At 44.1% G+C, this 20490-nt stretch overlaps 1 protein-coding gene across 1 annotated transcript in view; it reads right to left on the bottom strand.

The window, feature by feature from the left end:
* VPS53 (VPS53 subunit of GARP complex) overlaps positions 1 to 20490 on the bottom strand; it is a 60664-nt gene that overhangs the window by 29227 nt on the left and 10947 nt on the right. The window contains exons 5-12 of the mRNA XM_071765185.1: positions 13880 to 13966; positions 13498 to 13613; positions 12244 to 12363; positions 6657 to 6735; positions 5127 to 5270; positions 3994 to 4136; positions 3168 to 3309; positions 1645 to 1746 (exon numbers count right to left, since the gene is read on the bottom strand). Of these exons, the coding sequence (XP_071621286.1) occupies positions 1645 to 1746; positions 3168 to 3309; positions 3994 to 4136; positions 5127 to 5270; positions 6657 to 6735; positions 12244 to 12363; positions 13498 to 13613; positions 13880 to 13966 (933 nt within the window). The remainder of the gene's footprint in view (positions 1 to 1644; positions 1747 to 3167; positions 3310 to 3993; positions 4137 to 5126; positions 5271 to 6656; positions 6736 to 12243; positions 12364 to 13497; positions 13614 to 13879; positions 13967 to 20490) is intronic.

Raw genomic sequence — 20490 nt, 5'->3', positions numbered from 1 at the left:
CCAACACAAGGCTGCAGATTCATGATGTTTACAACCTACCAGGCTGGAAGAGCCAAGTCCTAATGCAGGACTGGTGTTTGTGTGTGTGTGTGTGTGAGCGTGTGGCTCTGCACCATGCTGCTCCCAGCATGTCTGGTGGAGAGAATACTAAATCTTTTAACAGTAGCAGTGAAGCTGTGTTTCTGAGCGTGCAATCCTGTCCAAAAGCTGCAGATGTTTAAGCTATTTCCTCCTTGAGTTTGATGGAAATAATAAAAGGTTACTGTTGTCACAGTAAGGAGGTCTGCAGCTGGCCCAGTTTCCTTTCATTACCATCCAAAGTAAACAGATTAAATTGAACTGCTAGGATCACTAAAAGAGGTTCTTTTTAGATATGATTTTCCTCCCCTCAAACTCTTGTGCTCCCTCTTACACTCCCAAGGGTCTTGAATCCCAGGACTAGTGTCCTGAACTACTTCTGACCAGGACAGTGCATTCTCCTGTTTAATAAAACCACTCCTAAAAGGCTGAATTATTTGCAATTACTTGCCTGGCCACCGACTTCTCCAAAGATGTCCCCTCATCCCAGCAATGCCCATCAGAACCAACCTTCTCTCAGCCATTACAGACAGCAGAAAGCAAGTTCTTCACAAAAAATACACCACACACATCTCCCCAAGTGCTCTGCCTTCCAGACCACTGATAAAGTCCAGCCAACATCAACTGTCCAAGTTGTAATTTAATGGAGAGAGCAAAACTTTGCTCAATCATTCTGCTTCAGGATTTCTGCTGTGGGTAGGAGCCTCCTGTGACAATCTGGAGAGGATGCAGTGCACCAAACTGTGCTGGTGGAGAGCTACAACCCCCAGATCCCCAGGGACATGGATTTGTGTAGGTCCTAGGGCCCTGCTTATCCATCAGGACACCACCTGTGAGTGGCCCCTTCACAGGGCTGTAAACTCACCCAACAAGGAGAAGGGATCTGCCTCGAGCCACTCACAACACAGCACTTAGGAAATGTCCATCTGGTGAAAAATATGGGCTTAGAGGCTTTGATATTGGTGCCAATTAAAACAATTGAGTTTGCTACTCACTCCTGTTTGCAGAGGGCTTCAGAAGCCCAGTGCTTTTACAACTGGTTAGGTGCTGCCTGCTTCACAGAGGCAATGAATGAAAAACACTTTAGAGATAAAAATCTCAGAAGTAATGTATCTGGAGTGAAAATCTCAAGCTGACACCTGAAAGTTCAGTAAGTGGTCTGGTGACTCCAAATTTACTTGGCTGACAAGGCAAAATATGAATTGCAACTGTTTGTAGCAGAAACTGCTTCTGGGATCTGAAAACTATGGTAGTTCATCTTCCTTTGACAGATATCTTGTAGTTACTTTTGAGCTGCTGCTGCTGAGGTTAGAACAGAATCCATCTCCCTCTCATGTGGCAGGATTGTCTCCACACTATTAACTGAAATAAAGATTGCTTTGGTCTCAGTGAAGTGAGCCAGAGCAAACTGTGGTCCTACTGGGAGCCTGTATGCTGCACAGAGGACTAAAACTGCCCTAAATTAATTGCTGTGAAAACAAACCTTTCAAATCGATGGGATGGGAAAAGCTGAGGCACCACTGGAGATTTTGACACAGTGACAGCTGGAGAACTTCAAAGACTTACTTTGTCTGAATCACTTTTCTCAATCACAATCTCATCTGTCTCTGTCCCAGTTTCATCCTCCAGAAACGGGTTGGTGGAGGGTGGTGGCACTTCTGGCTTCTTCTGTTGAAAAAAAAGAGGAAGCTCTTTAGAGAACAGCCTACTTCACCCCCTCTGCCACACAGCTGCACCCATGTTTTGCTTTACTAAGCTCTTTAAAGGGCTGTACAGCAGTTTGGCTTCTCCAAGCACAAAGGTGACCCACAGACTGCCTCTCCATCATGGGAAGGGCACAGAGCCCACAGCTCCTTCTCCCTCACACCACTTCACCTTCAGCACCCTCCCACAGCCCCCACACTCACCCACTCTCCCCTAATCCTCCCTGAAAGGAACATTTTGACCAGCTTCAAATGGCTCCTCTCTCAAACCACACACCAAAGCATGGGGTTTCCACCAGGAGGACCCAGGAACCATTTTTCAATTATGGCTTTCATTTTGGGTATAAAACAGATCAGATGATGACAGCCAGACTGTCATAGCCTCTAGGAACATCAGAAAGAGGGACAAAGAAGATTTTCTTTCAAGCCACCCCCTCCCCTTCTGTTTTTCTCAGTTCTAACAGCTTCTGTGCCTGCCTTCTCCAAAGGGATAACAACCCAGTGAAGCCAATGTAATTAAAGCTGCAAATCTCATATGAAATTTGTCAGAAAAATAAAGCCATATTCTTGAAAGATCTACATTCAGCCAGGAAGAAAACCTACAAGGACTTTCCTTTCTAATTAGCTGCACCTTCTGATCCACAGCAAATGAGGAGTGGGTCCAGCAGGCTTCCCTCAGAAGCTGAACCCTCAACAGCCAAGTAGGCTTCAAGGCACCAGCTGGACAAAAAAGCCAACCTCAAACCAGTGGCTTCTGAGCCCCAGGGCACTTGGCTGGCAGAGCTCTTGGCAGAAAAAGCACAGAGATGACCCAGAGATACTCCCTGAGCTGTTTCTCTTGGCTCTGCCTTTACAAGCTCCCAAATGAGACAATGAAAAGCAGGAGCTACCAACAGCCCTGCAAGTAAGACTGACCCAACAGTGTGAGACTGAAAGATGGTACCATGTGGTGAACTTGTGGTAACCAGAAATGAAGAGAAGAGGGGACTTTTAGTTATAAAGTGTCACTGACATGCAGGGAACAACCATTATAATGCAGTCACCATGCTGGAATTACTTTGTGGTTCTCCACAGCAATGTGGCTTCAGTTGCAAACAGCACAGGGCCCAGAAGAATGGAGAAAGCACACAATCAGTGCACTGCCCTTCTCATGAGCCCTCTGCCACACTCTACAGGACCAAGAACCACCTTCCCAAGGACAACCCACTAAGCAGGAAACCTGAAACACACTAAACCCCCACTAAACCCACTAAAACCAAACCTGCCAGCACAAGAGGAGTCTTCTTCTGCAGTCTCCCACTGCTACATGGGAGCTACGTGTGGAGGGAGCTTTTTTGTCCCCAAGAAGCTGTTGATTAAAGGGCTGCTCTTTAGAAATCCCCTTACCACTGTCCCATCAGCCAGAGTGCAACCTGAGAAGCGTTTTGCCAGGAGTCCTTCAAAGTTGGTTGTCCTCTGAATTGCAAACAAAAGCAATTTCACCTCAATCTCCTTTGCTCGTGTGCGCATGATCTTAGCAAGCTCTGTCCTGAAAGAGAGGGGGAGAAAACACAAAACAAATGTGGTTCTCTATCAGGAGAAAGATCTGAAACCTAAGGTTGTAATTCAGCCTCTTCCTTAGAGACACTTTCATCACAAAATCTGAGTTAATTCCTAAAGTGGTCTCCAACATAAAAACCGCTTCACAGATCGTGTTTCAAACGCAACCACAGTTGTTTAGAGGTCTGTGGGTAACAGGACCCCATCTCCTAACACCTCAGCACACCACTGCAGCCAGGAAAGCCAGCAGGATCCAACCTTGGGAAGCACAGAGCCTCTGACTGGGCTCCCGGAACACAGGCAATGGAGCTCCTGGGCCTTCAGCTAGAACCTTGTTCTGGTGTCCCACCTCCAGCTGTCCGGGAGCATGGTCTGATGAAGTCACACCACAGCCAGCTCATACTATTTCACCTGGTATCCAATATTACTGATTTTCACCTCTGTTCTACCAAAAGTTGATTTCCCCATCAGCTCATTCTCCCAGCATTACCCTCAGTCACACTCCTCAGGGTTTTCACTCTCCGCCTGCCTTTAATTCCGGACACCACCACACGGATATTTGAAGTTTCAAAGCCCTATGGATATATGCTCAATTTTGCAAAGGACAAGCCAACCTTTTGTTTGGAAGGAGACGACTCCATTGGGAGGCACCAGGAGCTTCCCAGAGGCTCACCTGGTGACGTGGCAGAACTCCACAGCGATGCGCTCCGTCATGCACCATTCCTGGGGGAACATGCGCCCAAACTTCTCCTCATAATCCACCAGCTGACGCTTTATCCAGGCATAGCGCCTGTCGATCTTATCCAGCCAGGCCACCTGAAGGTGAAGAACAACACCTCTAACAGCAGCATTCAGCTGATATTCAGCCTGACTGCTTAACTGTGCGGCTGTAGGAGCTCGGGTTATCCATCAAAGCTCACGGGAGCATTGTTAAAAAGCCTGGGAATGCTCACAGTCATCCTTCAAAACACACACCGGACCAAAACCCCTGTCTTGTGCAAATTAAGAGAGCAAATCCTGTTAAAAATGAGGAGGAACAGTATTCCTAAATCATCCAGGTACTGCTGAAAACTCAATCCCATAAGAATTCATTCTGCCTCTACTGGGCAGACACAGAAATTTAGAAATAAAGGCAGGAATTCCTGGATTCTCGTTTTCAGCTGTTTGTCACGCTCTGGGGTCAGTGGACCCACAAAGTTCTACAAGAATTTTTATAATACATAGATAAATATATTTATTTATAGATAAATAATATAAATAAATATATTTACGTTATATATACACATTAAATATATTTATTTTATAATATGAGCAGGATGGGATTATAGTAAATTTAATAAAATCCGTTAGCATCAGGGCAGGAAGTTTAAAAATCAGCTACAAATAAATTTCCACTTCCTGGAAATGAACCCCTTTCATTTTAGGTGTTTTTTTGTTTTGTTTTGTTTTGTTTGCCTGGGAGGAAGTGGTGTTTTTTACAGTTTTTGAGTTTGCAACTTTCAGCATTTAATTTTTCAACCCTTTGCAGGGCAGAAAGTATATCTCACTTGAATTTATTTTTTTTACTATTGAAGGACCAAACATTTCCAGTGCTGATCTACGAAACTGGGACCTGAAGTGGGAGGAAGTCATCCTGAAGGAGATGGCATTGACTCCCAACTCATCAGCCAGTCCAGATCACACAAGTGATTTAACCCTTGGGTTAAAAACTTCTCACCACAGGAACTTGAGGAAACATGAATTTTGTTAATGCCAGGGGAGGAACAAAATGCAAAATCAAAAAGTAGCTTGCTAAGCTTCCCTTACATCTTGGTTTTCCTGGAAAAGGACCAGATACTCTGAGAGATGTTGTTTAATGAATTTCTTGATGATTTCCTGCTTGATTCTGGGATCCAGGACATTGGCGACCAGACACGCATCACGTAGGACGTTGCTGGGTCCACCAGGCCTCTATCAGAATAAACAGGAACAAATGATTCAAGGTTAAGTAGCTGAATGGGTGATTGGAAACTGTACTGCATCCAGGCTAATTTGTTTTTTACCCTTTCCTATTATTCTTCTCTTTCTGGTGCTTCTGCTGCTACTTTTTGTTATGACTCAGGCATCTTCTGTTGGATGAAAGCTGAGCTCCTTCCGTTGCACGGGCTGTAAAGTTGTTCTGTTCTCCTTTAATAACCATGATGTTTGTAAAGGAGAAAGAAAATTTAGCAGCATTTTTAAAAAATATGCTGTTTTGAAGCATGTCACACAGCCAGAGATCTGCCCTCCATCCAAGGATCTGTTTCAACGAGTTTTCTCATTTCTATACTCACTAGTTTTAAGAAAAAAACAGCAGAGCTGGTATTCTGGAAGACAGACCTAGTGTTTTCCTTAAAATAAATTCAAATTGACACCTACCTCCCCATTGTTTGCAAACATTTGGATGCATAATTTTGGGGAAGCACATTTGGTGCCTAAGCCCTCGTCCAGATTTGAATCTGTGCTGTCTGAGCAAACCAGAAACAAACTTGGTGGCAACATGTCAAAAAACAGCCTGTGCTTGGCTTTGTCTAAACACAACAAGAATGTTTTTGCATCAAACAACAAACCAGCGAGCTGGGAGAGGTGCTGAGGGAACCTCACTCTGGTCTAGAAGGTTCAGGGCACTCTTTGGCTTGCAGCAACAGCTGAGTGCAATATCATAGAATCATAGAATCATAGAATCCTAGGGGTTGGAAGGGACCTCCAAAGATCATCTAGTCCAACCCCCCCTGCCAGAGCAGGGCCCCCTAGAGTACATCCCCTAGGAACGTGTCCAGGTGGGTTTTGAATGTCTCCAGTGAAGGAGACTCCACAACCCCCCTGGGCAGCCTGTTCCAGGGCTCTGTCACCCTTACAGTAAAAAAATTCCTTCTGATATTCAACCTGAACCTCCTATGCTCCAACTTACACCCATTACCCCTTGTCCTATCACTGGTCACCATAGAGAAAAGCCCAACTCCATCTCCCTGACACTCACCCCTTACATATTTGAAAACATTGATGAGGTCACCCCTCAGTCTCCTTTTCTCCAAACTAAAGAGACCCAGCTCCCTCAGCCTTTCCTCATAAGGGAGATGCTCCACTCCCTTAATCATCAATATGACAAAGGGGCCACTTCCCACCCATATTCCCTCCCTAGAAACAGTGAGAAATACACCTAGCACTCTACAGCTTGAGAGACTCATTTGCCTTCTAAAACAACTCCTGAAATAGAGATCAAATCTGGATGTAAAATGAGACTCAAAGCAATGACAATTAAGCTGAATAGTTTTCAGCAACTGCTAATGTGAGGAAGAGGGGAAGTGAGAACTTTACCTTTGTACCTTGAGAAGGAAAGGCTTCCTCAAAGTCAGCCAGAATCTGCTGTCCCAGCTCGTTCTGTGCTGCCTTCACCCTGAGGAGGACAGAAGAAGCAAGAGTTTTGTTGGTAGCACAGCAACTTCTTTTGTTCTCTCCAACCATCACTACAATGAAATGCTAACAGCTACACAACAGTTTTTAAAGGATAAAAGAAAGTTTGCTGAAGAAAAAGATCCACATCAAGGAGGCTTGGATGTCAAAACTGGGAGATCATTTACTCCCTGAATGACACCAGGACAGCTCCTGCTTTACAGCACTGATCCCTGAGCTGCACCAGAACACATCCTGGATGCTCTTGCCCTGCTGCAATTTAACAAAATAACAAGGTCCAGTTAATCAACTGAGAAACCAGCAGGGTTCCTTTGATGTCAGTGTGATCAATTTATCTTTACATTGCTGTATGTTGATAGCATTTTAACAAAAGTACATTTCTAACACATAAAAAGCTTCACAATGTCTCAGTCTTCACAGTGAACCCTTCACAGCTCCAGGTGCTCTGACCTCCTTTTAAATGCATCCATGTGAATATTGTTGGCTGCAGTTTTATGCTGTAAATTCCCCGTGTCTCGAGAAGCATAAAAGAGCAAAGGTATGAAATGGGTGAAGAAGTTTTGAACAAACCACAATCCTGGTCTTTATTTAGCTGAGAAAATAAAGCTTTCAATTTCCAGAAAGAAAAGTCAATAGGGCTTAATTGATACTTCTAGGTTAATGGAAATGCCTACACACCCCAGAAAGAGCCAAACCAAACAGTTAGGCACTTATATCCCTCTGCAGCCCTTGAATTCTTCCATCACTTTTTATTATACTGGAAATGCTTTAAGGTCTAAACTGATCACTCAAAGCAGTGGATTTTTCCATAGAGACTGATATGTTAGAAAGAGTGGCTACATTGACTATTGTGAAAACAGCTGTTCAGAGTGCTGGGAGAAGAATTTGGGATTTTTTTCTTGTTGTTGTTATGACTCCTCAAACTCATCAAGGAATGATCTGCTTCTTTAATCTTCCCATTTGAGACCCATTAGTAGAGAAACACTACAAGAGGACCTGACAGTGCTGGAGAACATTCTTTAATATTGCCAAATGCAGAAAATTCCACTCCTTTAAAAGTGACAGTTGAAATATAACTTTATATCTATGATTTAACTGAATGTATGACCTGTCTTATCCAGGATTTATTGGTGGGGATTTTGCTGGAAAAAGCTTCCTGCCCTCAGTGTCAAACATAATTCTCACTTAAGCTCTCTGCTTCACAGGAATGTTTAGAAACTCCTCTGCTCTCTCAGGTATAGATTACCAGTTAACACCTTCATAACTCTAAAACAAAAGGGATTCATTAATATGTTGAACAGGAAGAGTGGGACATATAAGCCCAGCAGCAGCCACAACCAATAGTTCATGTGAGAAAGCATCACAAAACCAAAGCCTTTAAGCCTTAAGAAAAAGGAGGAAAAAAAGAAGAAAATAGAAGAAAAAAAGAAAGAAGAAAAAAAAAAAGACAGTAACATGGATTGGAAATTTTTCTTTTGCATAATCAAGAAGTCTTTAGTTTCAGCAGTCACAGAAATGAATGAGTTTATATAAACAACTGGAAGTATTAGCTGTAGCACTCTGGACTCTTTCCTTGAGTCCAGCTTCAGGGTCCTTCCCAAGTGACAACAGCTGCAGCCCAAGCCCCGTGGAGGCACCGAGAAGAGCAGCAGCCAGATTCCTAAAGACTCAACAAATTGGAAAGAGGCACTGTCAAGCAGCTAAAAAGCCCTGTCCCTGGGCTTTGTTGGTTTAGGCTCCAATTCAGGAAAGTACTTAAGGATAGTCTTAACAGGGATTCTCAGAGCCTTAAATAAAGAAACTTGCAGGAATGCCTTGCTGAACCGGGATGCGAAAAATGTATTTTAAAAAAAAATAAAAGCTGCCCTGCTAAAAAATCTCTCCAAAGGAAACAAGGAAAATGAGTTTAGACTTCTTTTTTTCCTTCATAATTTGTAAGACAGGGATAAGGCAGAGACATCAAAGTAGCCCTCCCAGTAGCCATCCCTCTTCGTACACACAGTCACGCGCAATCATTTTTTTCCATGAGCCTGCAATGAGCAACATGAAAATGTTTATGCCATATCTTTCCAGAGTGATTGCTTCAGGCTAAGAATACAAGAAGGCACTTGCTTGAGCCCCTGGAGATGGCTGCAGCCCATGGAAAGCTGTGAGCCTTTCAATAATTCAGAATAATCTTCATGCAACGGAGACTTCAGAGGGAAAAGCATCAGCCCCGTGGCTGGCTTCACCTTCATTCACCCCTGAAGGACTGTTCCTGCAGGTGTCTGAGAATGTGTTCAACCACTTGCAGAAAGTGATTCACTCACTAAGGCTTAGCAACCCCTGATAACAGACTGAGGATCTCCTCTCATGTGGGTTTGATAAGGGTAACTTTCCTGGACCAGATTCCCTGGCAGCAGCCGTCCCTCCTCCCCAAAGCAGGGAATTGCCTTCTCCTGGGATTGCTCACACGTGCCAAAACCTTTGATAACCCGAGCATTAGTGATTTTTGTTTCTCTGACTTTTGTTTTATTAGCAGTGGCTTTTGCTCTCTGTTCCAACTGCCTTTAAAACAATAAAAACAAGAAAACCCACTGTTACGTTTCAAATGACATTAAATTACCAGAAACCGCAAGTCCTTCAGCCAGAGCTACCAGAAATCTTCAGCTAGGCCTGGCAGCTTCCTGAGATAAAAGAGGCTGAGTTAGCCTGTTTTTCTGTGGCAAACTTATAATCATCTTTCTCCTCAATACTTTCCAGGTTTTCTTCCACTATCTGCAAGGTTTTCTCAGCCACTTGCATGGGTGGGTTTGTGACCACCAACTGTTCGCTCCCTCCGTGGACAGAAAACAGAAAAGGATTGAGAGAGAATACTGCTTTCTGCTACAACAAACAACATCCAATGCACATAGAAGAAGTTGTTTTAGGAACAGGATTAGGGAAATATTTACATTTGGAAGTGAGTTGTGACGTTTTTCTACCAACACTCAACAGAATCAGCACAAGAAGCCAATTAATTGAGAATTCAGCCCAGGTTTCTGATGAATGGCTACAGTGGGATTTTGTTGGGTTATTTTCAGTGGGACAGAACAGGTGGAAAGCAACATTAAAAACACATCATTAGTTTTCACAGCATCTAGGAGCAGGAAACTAAATTGAACACCCCATGACAAAGAGCCCATCCAACACCACCAAGCAGGCACTTTTCCTTCCCGTGGTTTCACGGTGATCTTTGGCTTTGCTCCATTCACGCCAAGAAAGAGAGGCTCTTTATTAAAGAAAGAAACAGCATTTGCTTGGTTAGCAGTCTACAGAATAGACTTATTGTATATAATAGACTTTGGTTACTGTGACAGGTCTGAGCCAAGATCTACTACAGCATTTCTTGCCTTCACAGACATCCAAGAGGTTCCACTTGTCCCATGAAACCCAAGTGAGGAGATACCAAACCCCAGCAATTTCACAGCCTAAGAGCACTGCAAGAAGCCAGGCAAACTTCCTTTGATGTCTCATGAATACACAAAAGCATTTCCAAGCAAAAGGAGAGAGAAAGTCAACTCCAAATCAGGCCCTAGAAGCAGACATGACTGTGCCACAGACCTCCCTGCAGTGATTTGCTGCCTGCATCTCAAAGCAGTCAAGAGATCCCAGTAACACCCCGGGTGCAGCTCTCCTTTTGCCCCACATGCAGCTACCAGATGGTGCAACTCTCCCTGTGTAAACACTGGAAGGAAAACCCTGCTGAGGCAATTCTAAAAACAGGGAGGGGAACAGACTTTCTTGAGCTTTTCAGATCTTTATCTTGAAGGGTGAATAAAACAAAGGAAGTTTTCCTCCATGTCCTTGCCAGTCTCTCCCTGGCGTGATTTGAAACCTCTGTGCCTTTTAGCAGCAGCACGAATTGCTTTCTGTAGTTATCAGCAACTACAAAAGTATCAAATAAGCATCCATCAGAAAAGGAAAACCAGCCAGAACTCTGGATCAAGGTTTAAATTATATTTGGCCTTAAAATGGTCAAATGACAGCAGGTTTCTGCCCAAGGGCATTACCACTCTGGCAGAAAATGAAGCAAGTTATTTTTCTGAGCACGAGGCTGGAATAGACAAAAGCCTAAATTCAGAAAAGCAGTGACATATGTTTATATTTCCTTGATGTTCATGTTCATTTAAGCAAATGCTTATGGTCAAATGCTTTGTTAAAACAAGCCCCCATCTCTCTCTGGATTTAGGGTAGATTTTTCTTTTGCTCCATCTCATGGATTCCATCTGGGTTTCTTGGAAGAGGTGACTATACCATGAAGAAAGTCCAACAGATTTACATGAAATTGTTACAAACAAGTAATTCAAGCACTGTTCCCATCACCAAAATAATTAACTGCTGTGCTTGGAAGGCTCCTTCAAGTACCTTTGCAATGAGCAAAGTCACCTCAGGTATCAAGAGGATGGTAGTGAGAGATCTGCAATTTTCACAGTGAAAACAAATGCTATCAGGTATGGTTGCATCATTAAGAATGTTCACCCCAAACACCAATAATCTGTTTTCATTTCTGAACTGTGCTCAGCACTCCTACAGGCTGTTGAGGAAACATCATGTGTGTGATGTAAGAGAAATAAAGCCTGCTCTAAAGCAGGCAGAGTAGGTTTTGGCCAGGGACAGCAATGCCACTTGGAGCAGGGTTGTTCCCTCAACACCCAGATGTTACATCCCAAATGAAGCCAAGCCCCTGGGAGATGTGGTGGCATTTTAATCACCACTGAGCCTTTACCTGCTGCTGAGAATGGTGGGCACTTGCTGTTGGGGCTGCACCAAAACCTCACCAAATTTAAATGTGTACCTCCAAGTAAGAAAATCAAAACTACATAAGCTCAGCCAGGTGATCTGCAAGCAGTTTTGGGAGGATTCACTATAAGCCTCAATTCTCAGCAGAACTGGGCAACAGGAGCAGGGTTCTGGAAGCAGAAACTCAAGGTGCTCAGAATAACTGAGTCTGGCAAATGCACAAAAAGAAATCCTGCCCGCTTGAGCCCTCGGGCAATTGTGCAGTTTGAGAGCAATTTGCCAGCAGGAAAGCACATGTCTGGGCAAAAGAGGCATCAAGCACCACTGTGTTAATGCAGAAATTTCTGCTTCACACCAGGCTGCTGAACTGTAGCACTGAGGTTAAGAAGCAGGAGAAAGCAACTCCTCAGGGTTCACCCCAAACACCTGCACATGAAGATCACAGAAAACAATTTGCATTTCCACAGATTACTCCAGGTCAGGTAAATTAAAAGGCAACAGGAAGCATTGATCATGAATGAAAGCAGTACTGATTGCTGTTATTTAACAGAACAGGCTGCTTAAGATTTGAGCAAACTGTGTCCAATTTTAACCTGTTTGTTTTGGCTGGAAAGAAGCTCAAAGGACCAAGTCCAGCTTTTATATCCTTGAGAAACTAATTCTGCCTAATGCATTCTCAAACCTTCCTTCCCAGCAGGAGTGCAAGTGCTCAGGGTTTGGTCTTTTTTACCTTTCAGAAAGCTGTCGAATCTGAGGGATCCCCATGTATTTGTTGAAGTGCTCCAACACATTCACAACACCTTGGAGAAGGTTGGCAACTTCCCCATATTGTCTCCTCCTGGTCATAGCCCTGCAGAGGAAATTAAAGATTTACAAAAGTAGGTTCATTGAAAATCCTGGGTGGTAATTCCACAGGTTACCTCATCCCTATTGGGGCAAGCTGGTTCCTATTGGCATTTATTTGTCTAAAACACAAAACTCCTCATTAACATTCCAAGGCAGCATTAAAATTTCACTTAACCAATGCTAAAATAAACCAATCTGACACACATCTAACAATGCTTCAAAAAACATAAATGTCAAAAGCAACACTTGGCAAAGAACACGTAAACTACTGAATGCAGCCACCTCTCAGCATGGGTCTGGAGGCAGTAAATGTTATTTCTCTGGAATGACCTGAGTGAAGTCATTTGTCATCACACACAAAGCGTGAATTTAAAGCTCAACAGGGAGGACAATCCTTATGCTGAAAAGCTATTAGCCTTGACTTCCCAGTTAATAACTTTCACAGTGTACTGACAGAAAAAAAAAAATCCCAAACCGAGTTTATTTATTTTTATTTAATCCTTCAGGATCCTTGCAATGGACCCAGCAGCCTATGTAAGATTTAATCCTGAACGCTTAACAACCCGGTGTCCGTGCAGAACTTTCTACAATCCAAGAACAGGCTGTGCAGCTTCACAGGTGCAACATGCAAAAAAACTGGATTTCCCTAGTCTGGGTGTTCCTCAGGCATGTTAAAACCCACAGAGGATTATTAGAAACTTCTTATCCCACTTCACGATTTGTAAGGCTTCTTTGAAATAATTCTCAGAACTTAAGCAGGCTTTCATCTCATTCCAGTTTAAGACATAAGACTGGTAAAAATCCCTCCAAATCCCTGAAGAGCACGTCCCTAATGAGGACACCCAACTGCACAGCCTGTCTTACTCTTTAATGAAGCCAGACTTGCTCCTTATCACCAAGGATCAACACAGCAATTCAAGCAATCAATGCTGCAAGCCCTTAAATACAGCAACACGGGTTGCAGGTCACCCAGAGCAGCACAAAAAGGATCTGCCAGCAAAAAAATCAAGACTGCAACCTATTAAGCAAACCTCCCTCCAGAAAAACAAGCAGATGTTACAGACCTATTCAGAGCCCTGTGCCAAACTGAAGAACTCAGCAGTGGTGTCAAAACACCACTAAAAATTCACACACTTACTCCAGGGAATCCACACCCCCTGCCAGCATGTGCAGGTGGTTCAGGGTGGTGATGGAGGTGGTCAAATGACGTTTGGCATGATCCAACTGCTTGATATCCCGGGTGATTTCTTTAACCTAGAGGATGTAAAAATGAGCCTGGTTAAGTTTCGAGCCACAGCAAGACAATTTTAAGGAGGTAAGAAGGGCTTTCTCCTCACTTCAACAAGCACCTTGGCCCTACAGCCACGGCAACACAAGGACAAGGGAAGAGGTTCAACACATGCTTGACAGCAAATTACCAACCAGCCAGAAAGAAAAAAATGTTCCCTTCTGAAGGAGAACTGGAAGTTCACATCAGTGCCCCCTTCCCTTTCAAAGGTAAGAAAGAAACTGCTCCTCACCATTTGTTCGGATTTTTCAGCCTTGTCTTTAATATCCTTAATTTTACCAAAGAGCTGTTGAATGGCTTTTTGGGCTTCTTCCAGAGCCTGGAAAAGAAAGAAGGTCAGAGTGGAAAGAAAATCTGCATTCAGTCTTCACATAGTTGCTCCTCACAGCCCCTGGGCTGGGGCAGTGGAGTGAAGCTGTCTTCTTACAAAGGAAATTGCAGCAGCACACAAAAAAATCAATGTACCACGTTGGGATATTTAACCTGAGTGGACTGGGGTTTCAGGATCTATTTTACAATAATGCTCTGGCAAAATCCAATTGAGATATATTATGAAAGCACCTCTGTACTAAGAACTATGAATAGGTTTAAGGTTACTGCAATAAATTTTGAGGCACTAAATGTGAAAAAACATATAGAAGTTGGTCCTGATCAATACATATTAGAGCAGAAAAATGAAACCTCCATAAAACCCCTATGCTCATCATTAATTCTGAATAAAAATTACACATTACATAGAGAACACTAAGTGCTTGCCTAATCTTTCACTGAATTAACAGGGTATTATTATCCTGTTGGAAAACATGAGGAATATTTTGCTGAATCCTTCACAAGGAGGGCACAGGCTTAGCAGGTGAAGAGGGTCAAGCACAGAAAACCTTGCCTGGGTTTTTGTGCTATTTTACTGCAAGCTTCTTGGGGTATCTGCCCCCCTTTACACCACTGTGGTGCACCCTGACCTCACACAACCAGCATGAGCTACACGTGGATCCAATGAGTGAAGCCACATGTCCAAAATCACATGTCCAAAATCTGATTTCTCAAGTAATTCAACACGTTTTGCCTTCCCAGTCTTAAAACATTCCCAGCTCCAGCTCTACTTTGTCTCCTGCTGTGAAGTGGGCTCCTGTCCCTCTGTTTTTACATCCAGCCCCATGACCAAGGTTACAGAGCAAGCTACAAATTCCTTCAGCAAATAAATTTAACACATCTTCATTTGGAAATGGATGAGCAAACTATCTGCCAGGAGCTTTTGCTGAAACATAGCTGCGTTAGAATAAACATATAATAGTTGGAAACATTTTAGAATTAATTTTCCAGGGGGGGGGGAGAAATTTCTCCTCTGAAATATCTCCTGAATCATGTGAAAGTTTATGCTTTACCTGTTAATGTCACAAAGCTGTCATGTAGCATGTTCACCAAAGGATATGAACACACACATGTACTGCAGGGACAGAAAGGAACACCACCACCTCCCTTCTCATTTGGCTCCAGACCAGACACCTTTTAGAATCAAGTTTTCTCTTCCATTTGGATTCAAATGCAAAGCAAATAATGCTCCTTTCAAAGTATTTCAATATTGTTTCAATATATTTCAATATTGTCCCAGACCACAGCTGCAGCATGTTACTCACCTGAGGGAGCAACTCCTGCATATTCTGAGATTTGGGTAAGTCAGTAAAAATAAAAAAGCCAACCTGAAATTCTTCCCAGATGCCTGTTTGCCCTTGTTTCAGCACTTGTGTTCAGAGTTAATTTCTCTGCATGAGAACCAAGGAAATATAAACTTCAATTTTAAGAAAACACCTCACACTTATTAAATGGTGATGAGTAAGAGATAGTAAATCAAAAGCTGGGGCATGGAAGAAGGACTCACAGTTCAAAGGGTAATACAGAAGTTCATTAATGTTTCTGATGATTATTCTTTCACCTATAAAACAGGAGAGAGGAAACCACAGCTACATCAAAGGCTCCACTGCATGGTGGGGAGAATTCATTTCCCTTCACACTGCTCCCAGTAAAACAGTGAATCATGAATTTGAAAAGCATTTTCTTACTACTTATTTTTATTACTTTATTAATAGCTGGTTTATTTTGGACAGAAATTCTAAAAACTAAACAATATCAAGAGATCAGGGCTTGCTCCTAGTCCAGCATAACTGTTCCACACAAAGAACACCACCCCAGTAATCTGACATCTGTGGCTTGACACAGGGTTCACTTTCCATTACTAATTTATTGGTGTCCTCACCGGGGCAACTGGGAAGCATGTAAATGTATGCACCCCCCAACCAGCATGCAAAAGTTAAATTCTGGTGTTTCCTCTCCTACAAGATCAGCTCACTTCAGGGCCAGAGGACCAGGAATAAATAAAGAGAGACTGGATACATAATCTGTTGTGGTTTTATGAAACAAGGATGTTGAAATTAAGGTTGCGATGTACTGGAAAAACACCATATGACTCTAATCAACAACTGAGCCTGCAAGCTACAATTAACCCATCAGCATTATTTATTAAACTTTATGCAACCTCTGAGGTCCTTGGACATCAGGCACCAGCTGAGAAATACAGCATGGATGGGCTGAGAGGGGAGAGGGGGGCAGAGCCACTGCTCAGCAATGCCTGAGCCCCAGCCCCAGCTCCTCAGGGCATTTGTCTGTGATGTTTGTCCCCAGGGTACCTTGGCTGCTCCAACAACTGTAAATTTAGCAAAGAGGGCAGGACTGGCAACAGAGCAAGTGACTCTGGACAGAGAGAGCACAACACAAGGAGGGCTTCAGCTCCAGATCACTTTCCTCCTCCTCCTCTGGTGTAATGTGTCTGGTCCTCTGCCCTGGGTTCAGGAACGTGTCCTGGCTGCAGGAGGGAAGCTGGGGATGGTGGGGTGGGATAGGATGGAGGGGTGGGATAGGATGGTGGGATAGGGTGGTGGGGTGGGATGTTCCCTCTGCAGGGCTCTGCCCAGCTCCACACAAAGCCCCAGGGGAGGTTTGGCCGCAGAATCAGGGACCTGAATGGCAGCTCCTGGCAGGGAACAGAGAGGGGGATCTTCCAGTTGAAGACCAGGATGTATTTTTAGCCATTCCTGTTTCTCAGCCAACCTGTATCTATGCCCTGGAAGCTTCCCTGCTCTTGTGTTACCAGCAGAGGTGAAATGCAGGACTGAGAAGCCACACGTGGGATTTGGAAGCCCTGTAGCACGTGGCCAGACCCCAGGTAAGCTGAGCAGAGGGTGAGCAGTGTGGGTTTGCATCAAATTCTCCAGAGATGGAGGGAAAACCATGGCACATGAATGAGCTACAGCTCTTCAGCCTTCTTCACCTTCAGATGCAACAGGAAGAGAGTCCAAACACACCAGTATAAAAGAATAAGGAGCAGAGTTAAAGCAGGAATCACTAAGAAAAAGACTGCCTAAAAAAATAGCTGTACTTGGCATTCTCCCAAGTGGCTTCTAAGGTCAGCCTGCACATCAACACTTGTGTCACCTTTTCACACAAGATCTTCCAAGCAGCAAAAGTAGGAAAGAAAATAACCCAAGTGCAAGGTGGGACAAACCCACCATCTAACTAATAAGATTTTGCAGTGATGTATCCTTTTAAAAGGTTCTGTTCCAGAGATTGACAGTACCAGACTGACAATATCACACATAAAACAATATTCCAGCCAAAAAACCAATTCAGTGAATTACAGTCAGCCTCAGCAAATCCCCCCCAGCTGCTGCAGAGGGACTGAGCCTCCTCCTCCTCCTCCCCCAGCCTAGGTATGGAGCTGTCACATTGCTCCATCAGGCAGCAGTGGCTCATTAGTGGGTGTGTTGAATTCTAAATACCTCTTTATTCATCCTGTCAGGAATCTGGTGCAAGCAAATTCTGAAGTACTAGGAAATAAGCAAACAGGAATTAAGAGGCCCAGGTCTTACTTCCAAATCCTGCTTAACAGGGGAAAAAAAAAAAAAAAGCAAATTTTCAGGGTATGGTTGCTTGCTTGGAAAACCCTGAGCTTGGGGACTAACTGAATTATCACTGTTCTGTCCCCAGTAAGAGTTAAAATTTCTTGACAGCATCCAAATGCTCACCGGTGTTGTGCTTGAAATGTGCTATTTTTATTTGACTCTGGTTAATATGTATTTCAACTGGATGTTATTACTCCCAGCAGAAAGCTGCCCTCTGCTAAGTATTTTATAGACATTTGACACATCTGCCAAATTCACAGCATCCAAATGTATTTTTGATGTTACAAATTGGGCTGTGGTCAGGATGCTAAGAATTTTATGCTCCTGGATCGGTCCCCACTCTTGAACACAGAGCCCTAATGCTGCTTTCATTTGCTGCCACACTTACAAACCAGATCAATGAGCATCTCCACCATCTAAAAATAAGTTCCCATCCCCAAATTCTCTAAGGAATCTCAGCTGTGGAGAATTCAAAGAAACTCTTGCACGCTGTGACCAGCCTAACAATTTCTGACGCTAAAACCTCATACAAATGAGTCCCTCCAGATGGAGAAAGGGTGGAGATAATACTTTGATTCTCAGTCTGATTTCATTTAGAGCAAACTCTGAAGTTTTACAGCTAGGGATAAATCACTGCAGCTGAAGCTGAGAGGGCTTGTCCATGAGAGCAGGGTGATGCTGCACCCTGCCATGCCTGACAATTTCCCTGAGCAGACAAACCTGAGGGGCTCATCACACTTGGGTTTGATTTTAGCAGATTTCTACCTCAGGAGTTCATCAAACACTGCAGAACTGCTACAGCTGTCACTAAAGAACAGTTTTCTATCATCAGCTCCAGTCCTAAACACTACAGCTACACAGGACACTTCAAATCAACAAAGCAGATTATGTCCAACACTGCACCAAGCTTCAAATTGCTACTATTGCCCCTTCACTTAACCCCCAAATCAGGCTCAGGAATCCAAACCCACGCTCTGAAAAGCTGCACAAACACTGACAGACACAGGGTGTGAAATGAGAGGCAATTTCCAGCTTGTGCTGGATGAAACCTTTACATTTAACTCCTGAACTGCACTCTAGTGTTAGTCCAACACTCTCCTGAATTCTCATTTTTGATTGCATTGCCCAGACCCGCATCATGAAGCAAGGTGATGATGTGCTGGAAGTGACAGTGGGTTTACTGGTCTTGCTCTGGAGAGTAATTTTGCACAAGTTTAACCATCAGGCTTTGTGCCTGAGTGTGTGGCCATTTAAAAGCTCAAATGCATGAGTGGCACAACCTTCCAGCAAAGCCTTACACCTCATCTTGCTCCAGGTGGGTAACTACAGCTTCATCAAGGCTGGGTTATTCCAGCTTCCACACGTGGCCTCACAGAGGCAGGTGAACAGGAACAGCCACAGCCTTCCCCCACACCCAGCCCTGCTCACCACATGCAATCAACACTATTATCATGCAGGAAGAACTCTCCCGTGCAGACACTTATCACTTCCCTTATCACTCCTCTTTATTTCAGAAGAGCAAAGCTCTGAGTCCCTGCCCTTCACAGCACTTCTGTTTACACCCTGATTGCAGCTGGGTTACTGCCCATGACACACCTGGGCCTGCAGGGCATCTCCTCCCAATCCCCAGCTGCAGGAGGCAGGGATGGATGATGCCTCTGCTCCCACACTGAGCTGCCTGGTTTTGTTTGATCAGGAGTCCTGCACACTGAATTTGCCTGGAAAGTCTGTAAATGACAGAAACATTCCAGCTGACTTCTCTGCTGATGAGTTCATAGAATCATAGAATCATAGAATCATAGAATAGGCTGGGTTGGAAGGGACCTCAGAGATCATCGAGTCCAACCCTTGAACAACTACCTCCACAGTCACCAGCCCATGGCACTGAGTGCCATATCGAGTCGCTTTTTAAATGTCTCCAGGGATGAAGAGTCCACCACCTCCCCAGGCAGCCTGTTCCAATGTCTGATCACCCTTTCTGTGAAAAAATTCTTTCTAATATCCAATCTGAACTTCCCCCGGCACAATTTAAGACCATGGCCTCTTGTCTTGCTGAGAGTTGCCTGGGAAAAGAGACCAATCCCTGCCTGGCTCCATCCTCCTTTCAGGTAGTTGTAGAGAGCAATGAGGTCTCCCCTGAGCCTCCTCTTCTTCAGGCTGAACAGCCCCAGCTCCCTCAGCCTCTCCTCATAGGATCTGTGTTCGAGTTTGCACGTTGCAGGTGGCATTTGGGTCATATTTGCATTATCAGAGCCACACTTGGCTTCTGTGGGGGTCATGTTCAGCAACCACTCGGGCTGCATCAGATTTTGCATGATGAGTTCATGGGCAGGGTGAGACCTTAAAGGCAAAACATAGGTGGGAGGAATGGACAACCATACCATGAGCCCCACAAGTAGGGATTTCTTAGAGGAAATGCTGAAAGTTCACCTGCTGTAAGGCACAGAGGCAGCAGAGCTGGAGTGAGCATCACTGGGCATTGAAAATGTGAGACAACAAAAAAAAGAGATCCACAGTAAAAAAAAAAAAAAATTAAAAATTCCTGCCTGTTGTCATGACTTCTATTTTCTCACTTTGCTGCCACAAAAACCAACCAGCACTGGCTGTAGAATTGCTCAGCCATTGCTCAGCCTTACTTTGCAGCTTGCATTTGCCTGCAACACCACCAGTAAGAAAAGGAGCTTTGTGCCAGCACAAAACCCCCCCCCAGGTTCCAGCTGCAGGACAGCCACAGGCTCCATCCCCCCTCCTTTCCCCAGAACCAGGCAAGGTCAAGCTCAGACTTGCTCCTGCCTTCAGTCAGGCTTTGCAGCAGATGGCAAAAGTTCTGCCTGACCTCCTCAGCCAGTTGCAGATGCCAGTTTTCATGGCCAGTAGCCAGAAGGCCACT

This window comes from Heliangelus exortis, chromosome 21, assembly GCF_036169615.1.
Source record: "Heliangelus exortis chromosome 21, bHelExo1.hap1, whole genome shotgun sequence".
In the NCBI taxonomy this organism is placed as follows: domain Eukaryota; kingdom Metazoa; phylum Chordata; class Aves; order Apodiformes; family Trochilidae; genus Heliangelus; species Heliangelus exortis.
This window is presented reverse-complemented; position numbering and strand designations above follow the sequence as displayed.